Source organism: Zerene cesonia, chromosome 7, assembly GCF_012273895.1.
Source record: "Zerene cesonia ecotype Mississippi chromosome 7, Zerene_cesonia_1.1, whole genome shotgun sequence".
Lineage (NCBI taxonomy): Eukaryota > Metazoa > Arthropoda > Insecta > Lepidoptera > Pieridae > Zerene > Zerene cesonia.
The window spans coordinates 904,776-913,371 of NC_052108.1; the positions used below are offsets into that span (position 1 = coordinate 904,776).

Sequence of the window (8,596 nt, forward strand, 5' to 3'; positions counted from 1 at the left end):
TCAAAGTAAATTATATCAAAAATTCAAGTTTTAATCTCAAATTCGCATTTACCCTACCCATTTTCTTGGACTAAAAGACAAAGATTCGATTAATATAAATGGTGTAGCATATTCTAAAAAGTAATTTGATTGTATGTTGTAAATGTAAGGCCAAAAAAGGTAGTAACCTCCTATAAACACAGACTGGAATTTCAAAAAATAAGTTTATATATAAAGTAGCTGCGCCCCGCGGTTTCACCCGCGTAAGTCCGTATCTCGTAGGAATATCGAGATAAAAAGTTGCCTATATGTTATTCCAGTTGTCCAGCTGTCTACGTACCATTTCCATTGCAATCCGTACAGTAGTTTTTGCGTGAAAAAGCAACAAACACACACACATCCTTACAAATATTAGTAGGATAAGATAGTAGGATTATACAAGTATAAAGATATCTTAAACTATGACATGAGGATAATTGATTGAAAATGTTCGATAATAATTCATGAATAGTCGGCTAAATAACATACTCCAATGAAACGGTACTCTAAGTTATACACACGCAATTTGCAATGAAACAATGAACAAACGCTATTTGCAAATGCTTTTAGGGATTTTCTTCAAGTACTTAATATTCATTTATTTAATTTTAAAGAGCACTGAAATTTAAATTGCATTGCAACTTTCTTTATTTTTTGTTTAAATTTGAATGGAATTGTTATGTGCCAGGACTCGAATGTCACTTTTGCAAACAAGAAGGTTGAATTGTTTATTCACAAAAAAAAACTGTATATGTGAGATTGCTATTAAATTATTCTTTTCTGATTGTTTATATTTCAAAGAAACAGTTGATGAATTCCTAGTAAATAAAGTTTGTTTTCGTACATTTTACAATGAAAAACAAATGAATTAATATATTGATGTTTTTTTTCATAATAGTTTCCATAAAAAGCCCCTTTTCATAATATTTTTGCTTCAAACTTTAAATTAGGAAGAGCGCGCCAAGCCAATGATAAGGGATTTCAAGATAGTGGGTTTTCCCACTTGTGGGAAAGCGGGTACACTAAATATTCATGTTATCTATGCTTATGGGACATCTCTACAAATACGGGACATCTTATCGGATCGAGTTTGATATAGGAAAACATAATACCGGGAATGAAAATATTTAGAAGAGCAAGGAAAACGCTTTCACCAAGATGATGAACTTTGAACAATGTTAGGATAATATAATAAGAACTATTGTAGTCCAATATGACACTAGTTCGTGAATTTTCCTACTTTTGAATGCTATAAAACTAGAAACGAAATTCGAGTTCTACTTATAAAAAAAGAAAAAAAAAGATTAGGCATTTTGAAATTTATTTACAATGTTCTTTGTGAATATATATTTTGTTTCATGTTTATAGCATTATAATTAAGATAAATTAATGTTTTCTTTCTTGCTTTTGCATTCTGAATTATAAATTAAGATTTTTTTTAATTTTAAGTTTCGTTTTGTTTTGTTATAAAACAAACTTAATTAGCTAAAACTACTTACAACCGACTTCAAAAATGGAGGATGTTATAAATTCGTCTGCATTTTTTTGCGTTTGTTACCTTGTTGTTTTCTACTAGGTGAGCTAATTTTTATGATTGTTTAGTCTCAATGACAATTTGAAGGTGGCTGAGTTATTCTAGATCGAGAAGATTAAATACTATTTACTGATGTAATAAACAAATGTTCAAGCATCCATTGTAATGATAATATATAAAAATCCAGTGTCACGATGTATATTCCCAATGAACTCTTCACCAACTCAACGGATTTTGATGAAATTTAACATTTTATGTGTAATTTGCTCCAACTTAAGATATAGGATAGTTTTTATTTCGATTAATTATCCCAATAATTTATAATCTTAATATTTTTAATTACTACTCAGCCACAGCAACGCGTGGCCGGGTATGCTAGTATCTTAATCAATTCGCTGCTGCTATTTAAAAATAAGAAAAACGGAAAAAAAACTTTTGATTAAACAAATCCTATTATATAATATTTATAATTATAAATATTATATGTGTTGTATGTATAAATGTACTAATATTTATAGATAAAATATATAATGTATCCACCACAATTGTATATTTATAGCCAAATTCATATAAAAAAGACAATGTGCGTAACTCAACAATGCAGAATCTGCTAAGTTGTGTTTAAAAATTAGAGTGAATATAATACATAAAATACTAGTTCATTTAAACCCACAGTTGGCTCTGAGTTGCACTGTACATCGAGATGGGAGAGTTTGAAACGCAGTTAAAGCAGAATATATCAAAGGATATTTGAACATGGCGCGAATTTGATGAAAATGTTTAAATATTCAATATAAAGTTCATTCGCATAATAAATGCAAATACCACGGTATTAATTTACGCGGGCGGGCTATAATTTGTTTCGTGTGATTGCATTTTTAATGATATAGTTTACTCTGTAGAACTTTTTATGTGTACATTTAACTTTATATTGAATATCTTTGTCAAATGAGTAGTGTTATTCGAGATTTGAAATATTTAGTGGAATTAAATGCAATTTGTATGTGGGATAACTATGGTTAAGGTTATTTCTTATTAACAACTAACATAATATATTTTTTAGTAGTAATAGTACTTTGTGACTTTAGCTATGTCAAATATAGTATAGTAATAGTTATAATAATATAATAGTTATAATACCGTTGATATTTCAAAGATAAGATCCATGTACTAAATGAATTATTAGTTACTAGGATAGGTATTAAATATCACTGCGACAATGAAATATATATGTTGAAGAAATGAGTTAAGATATTTTAGGGAATGCCATTCTTACGTGTTAGTTAAAACTTGGTCTAAAATCTGTTGTTGGTGCTCGTTCGACAGGCTGACCAGATGACCGCCTAGTTTCACGCATTCGGCTTCAGCCTGCCTCCAAGTTTTTTTCACTTCCCTAGCGGCAACGATACAAAAATCCCCAGATATTACCCAGCCATAGTCACAATGACCTATAATATCTTCAATTGGCTTATCCATCCACCACACTTTCATCCACATTGCTGAAGCATTTCTTTTTCCAAGTATAGTGACGTTCAATCTAATCGAATTCCCCTCGGAGATTATTTGAACACTCCTCAAAGGATCCCCGGGGCGCGAACAATGCTTCCACCTGGAATCGCCGTCTTGCAGAACTAATTCCATTCCTTTGCAGAATGTTTGCGACTCTTCGTGAATGACATTCGAATTCTCATTCTCAGGCTTTGTGCCCATTTGTAGGCGGAGCGCCACACGGTTCCCGTACGGCAAGTGGATTTTGTAGGAACATAGAAGCTTCACAGCTGGGCCGACGTCGAACGAGCCGTTTCTAGCCGTCAGGAGAACATCATGACAGTGGTCAACGAGACGGTAGATCGCGGCGAACGTGGGTCGCCCGTGCACTTCAACCTCTGGGTTTTTGGACGAAGACTGATAAAGATATCTCCTGGATTGGAGCGGGATCTGTTCGAGCTTACCGCACAGCGTCGGTGAGGTGGGGGCGAATCTGAGGTACCCTGAAGAACAGGGTACGTTGAACTTATGCAGATCTACAAGGAGGGCGTTGTGAGGTGGGATTTGGGGGAAGGTGAGTTGGCATCCGTGCGTCCTGGGCAATTGGCCGGAGTGGACGCGCCCTGAATGCCCGCTACGTATTCTTATCGCACAATCTGTAACAAAACAAAGTAAAGGTTTCATTAATTTCAGTTAGGAAAGTCTTAAATGTGGGGTTCTAATGTTAAATTAATGTTATTGATATTAACAATAGGCCAGATCCTTGCTATATGTATATTAAAACTTTGTTTAACGTGGCTCATATAAAATTTATTATTATTTGGTTGCTTTAGCCCGCGGCTTCGCAAGCGTTAAATTCGGAAAAAAATTTAAAGCGACTTTGTTTTGTGCTATTTAGTGATGACGACATACAAGACTACTAGCACAAACTGTATATTAGTAATATGTTTTATTATGTAAATATTATGTATATTCAACTATATGTGCATTTATAAATATTGTATATCATTATTATTATTTACACACGTTTTATAAATATACATGTATTATATTTAACAAAACATTCATAAATTTAATAGTTTGAGCATGAACACATCCGCTGTCAATAAGGCATAAGGCATCCACTGAAAATCAGTGTCAGTACGGTGAGTGGCGGGCCTAATTAAGGCACATATATATTTTAACTATATTTATTACTTTGTTATATTTACCTGTATGTGTCATAATAAACATATTTTCTTTCTTTCTTTCTTTCTTTCTTTCTTATGTATTTATGGTATTTTTGTTATTTTACCAAGTCACAGCACCCTCGCATCTGTCTTGCGGCAAGCGGTAAAGATGCTTTGAGGTTAATCACTAGCCTGATCATATTTATAATGTTTATTTGTAAAAATCTATTTAAGGAAAAGGTAATTTTTATGTCATAGCGGAAAACTGAGTTATTGGTTTATCTGATGGTATGCGATTACCGTCGCCCATTAATATTCGAAATCGTTGGTTGCTTTTAAGGGATAAGGGAAAAGAAATTAATACACGACAGGATAAAAGAAAAAGACTAGGATTGGTGAACAACAGCTAGATTTCAATCTATTCTAATGTAAAATGAAAATTACCCGTTAAAAATATGAATTAATTTGGGATAAGAATGGAATTCGAAGTCGCCATGGCGCAAAAATTGCAAGAACAGAAAATTCCATTTCATTTGGTAACCGTGGTAACTGATATTTCGCTATATTTCTTCCGTTCCTTCACCCCCCCAAAACTATAATTACCAACAATTTAAACTCTTTATTCCACCGTACCATTCGATGCTTAAAGAAATAACGCTTTGTTTCGTTGATATTAATGTCTCTCATAACTAAGAATGTTATATCTTATTTCTAGTGAAAGGTATTTAATAGCACGCAGTCATATTGGGTTGGGTGGGTTTGATAAAGGCATTCCTTGAATCGGAAAATAAAAAATAACTCTAAATTTTGTATGTAAGGCGATTTTTTTATGTACAGAAGTTACCATAATTTAGCTTCAACATTTACTAATTTACTCTATACATATACACTGCACATAAAGCTTTATAATGGATTTGATATGTCACTTTTTATATAAATAAAAAATTTTCTTTCTGCTATCCTTTTGGTAATATTACCTTACAGAATACCTTATTAGAACGTTTTGAATGCGAAAAAGGGAAAATTTTGAGATAAAGATCCTAATGGCTGACATCTAGATAAATAATTATAAACGGCCCTTTGGTATTTAATTAGAAATAAGCACTATATTCAAAACTGTTATAATATAGCTTTAATATAAATGGAAAGTACTAGAAACGACTCCAACGGAACGGTAAGTGCTGCTTAATGATAAGAAATTTTGCGATTTAATGAATTCTGATGTAAATTTTCCATTATGCCAAATTGTTATTCGCATTTGCTTTCGTAAATCCAAGTATCTTAATGGCTGAAATTTGTCTTGTTTTCATTTGGAATGTATCAAAAGTTTTGATGACGGAGTGCTTTCGAGTTGTGGCATTGTTAGCTTTAAATGTAGTTAGCTGGTTAATATTTATGTTTGTGAGGTAATAAAATGTTTATGGTGCAATGAAACATTTCGTTTTGTTTTTATAATGCTTTAGTGAAACGATGGTAGGGAAACGGTTTTTAAAAGTATTATTTATTTGTCACCACGGAAACATTATGTAAAAATACGATATATATAGATACTGAGTAATAATTTGTACTTTTATAGTCTTATATCAAGACTTGGAACAGGAAGTCTGCAAATATCCCGACAGACATAAAAATATTTCATTTGATAATGTTAGATTTACACATGAGACTAATATCAAATATATAACGCGAAGAAGAACGCATTTGTATGAAAAATAGGGCTTTATTTCTTTTTTATTCCATAAGCGGGCAACTGTGGTGGAGGCTTGCCTGATCGTAAACGATCACCACTGCGCAGGAACATTTGAAGAAGTAGTACCTTTGCAAATGCGCTGCCCGCTTTTAAAGAGAAAGAGAGGGGGAAGGAATGACTATTCGAAATAAGGAATGGACCGGGAAGGGTGGGGCAAAGGAAACTCATTGTTAAATTATCTTCTAAATTTAAAGTAATTTTTTCATTTATGTACTTTCATTGCACAATGCATTAAAGATCTTAAAATTATTGTTTGCTTTATTGGGTTTTATTTTTTTCTACACCTTAGATTGCCTGTTAGAAATTGCTAAGCGAAAAGGGCTCATTGTGTAATACATGTAATGTTTAGTTTTTCACTTTATCTGCTTACGATATATCATGTAAATATAGCATTTATTATTATTCCATTAGCAAAGCAATAAAATGTATACGAACTGAATCATGTCATGTGGCGTTGAATCGCAATGCCGTGTTGGCCGTGTACTAGCGCCATTTCTTCGAAACAGAAAGGGGCTAATTTGTATTCTCTCGAAATGCTTTATGCGATCTTTTCGGATTTACATTCCCGCGATGTAGTCCGTTTTAAATAAACCATTTGTACAACTTGACAACGGAATAATTTTCAGTATGAATTTGACTAATGTATCTTGTTTTTAGTGAAAATTCGTTCTGCTTAAAGAACTGCTGACGGTAGCAAATTACAATGATATTGGCTATGCGCTTGAGTTATGTTTCACATTTTAAATCGCAATTAAAATAAGATTAATTTTTCCTTTCATTTACTTTGCGGCATGCTAATGTTGCGAATCTGTTAATTCTCATATACTCGTACAATCCATACTTCCTATTAATATTATAAATGCGAAAGTTTGTAAGTATGGATGTATGGATGTTTGTTACTCTTTCACGTAAAAACTACTGAAGCAATTGCAATGAAATTTGGTACGTAGACAGCTGGATAACTGGAATAACATATAGGCAACTTTTTATTCCGATATTCCTACGGGATACGGACTTACGCGGGTGAAACCGCGGGGCACAGCTAGTATGTTATAAATGCGAAAGTAGAAATTGAAGATTTTTAAACGACAGAGACAGTGAGTCTCCCGTGACCACATCACTGTAAAGTGTTCGAAACGTCGGGTTAATAATATAATGAATAAATCGCGTTTAAAAGTCTTTCATTACACAAGAAACCTATTTGGATGAAACTTTTGTTCAGAGATAGTTGGAAACCCGGATTTTTTTTACCGCATATACAGTGATACGGGCGAAACCGCGGGCGGAGAGATGCTCATTAATACATTGATGATGATAATACACAGTGATCATATTTTGTCTGAATACATCGTTTAATCTTCCTGTTTATGTCTAACATTTAATTACGAAATACCCCTGTAATACATTAAAGACTAATCATATCAATTCCTTCCCAGTTCCCAGATAGAGAACTCAAATATTACTTCACTCCATGAAATATAATTCTAAAACCAATACCCATTACGACTATCAGCCCGCGCGGAATGCATTTCCAATAAAAATCTACTGGTATTAAAACGTTTTATTCCTGTATATTGGTTGTTGTTAAATTTTACGGACCAAGCCGATAGTTCTAGGTTATAAAAACATTGAGTTGCATCAAGCACGCCACTTATATGAACCGGTCTTTGTATTGATCGAGGCTTAATTGAATTTTTTTGTTTATCGATTCGAGAGCGCTTCGAACGAAAGGTATTGATTCTGGCCACATAGTGCATGGCTAGAATTTGTGCAAAGAAAATATTTTAAGTAATACGTACGAGAGGCTACTGAAAATCAGCGCTGTGCATAACGCGTAGCAGATTCTGAGTAGTTACCCTTTTTAGCAACACACCGATTACAAGTCCATCTTTTTATAATACCTTCATTAACATTATGTGGTGTTAAAAAATCATTATTTCTTTCTTATACCTATAAATTACTACCTGACCCGGCCTACGTTGTTCTGCCTTACACTTAACATTTAGAAATAGATCACAAAAGCCACCACTGCTTAAAATAAAACGTTACTAGCTTTTGAAAACATTGAGATAGTTAAGAAAAATATTGTCGACAAAGTGAAGTAACGGCGGCGCTTATAGAAACATCATTCCCGCGTAGAGCGCTATCTCTTATCAAAATATTGTCCTACTTTCTACGATCACTGCGCGTTACGTAATTTAAACATTTTGCAGGACTTTTTTGTCTCGAGTGGAAAATCTTACTAATATTATAAGAAGAAAGTCTGTGAGGTTGTCTCTGTCTTTTTGCGAGATCCACGCATTTTGATGATATTTGGTAGTGATGTAGCTTATGTTTCAAAATAGCATATGAGAGATTTAAGAATATTTTAAAATGTCAAACGACTAACGTTGTTTTCCGGTATATTGCTTTCAATAATTATATCTCTGATCATAGTTTTTTATATCATATTTATAAATAAATACCAAGGCGTAAGATGACAAAGTGAATAAAAATAATATTATCAATTCACATCTTTAGTGTTCATATTTTGCGGTTTAATGTATCGTATATACTATAATCTCTCCATAATACTCGGGTACCTCCAGAAGGAAAGCACCCGGTCTTTTGGAAGGCTTACGTGGGGACACAGATCCA

The 8,596-nt window shown here is 33.1% G+C and overlaps 1 protein-coding gene across 1 annotated transcript in view; it reads right to left on the reverse strand.

Annotated features, from left to right (window-relative positions):
- LOC119828184 overlaps window positions 1–8,596 on the reverse strand; it is a 172,872-nt gene that overhangs the window by 56,042 nt on the left and 108,234 nt on the right. The window contains exon 5 of the mRNA XM_038350285.1: window positions 2,829–3,696. Within this exon, the coding sequence (XP_038206213.1) occupies window positions 2,829–3,696 (868 nt within the window). The remainder of the gene's footprint in view (window positions 1–2,828; window positions 3,697–8,596) is intronic.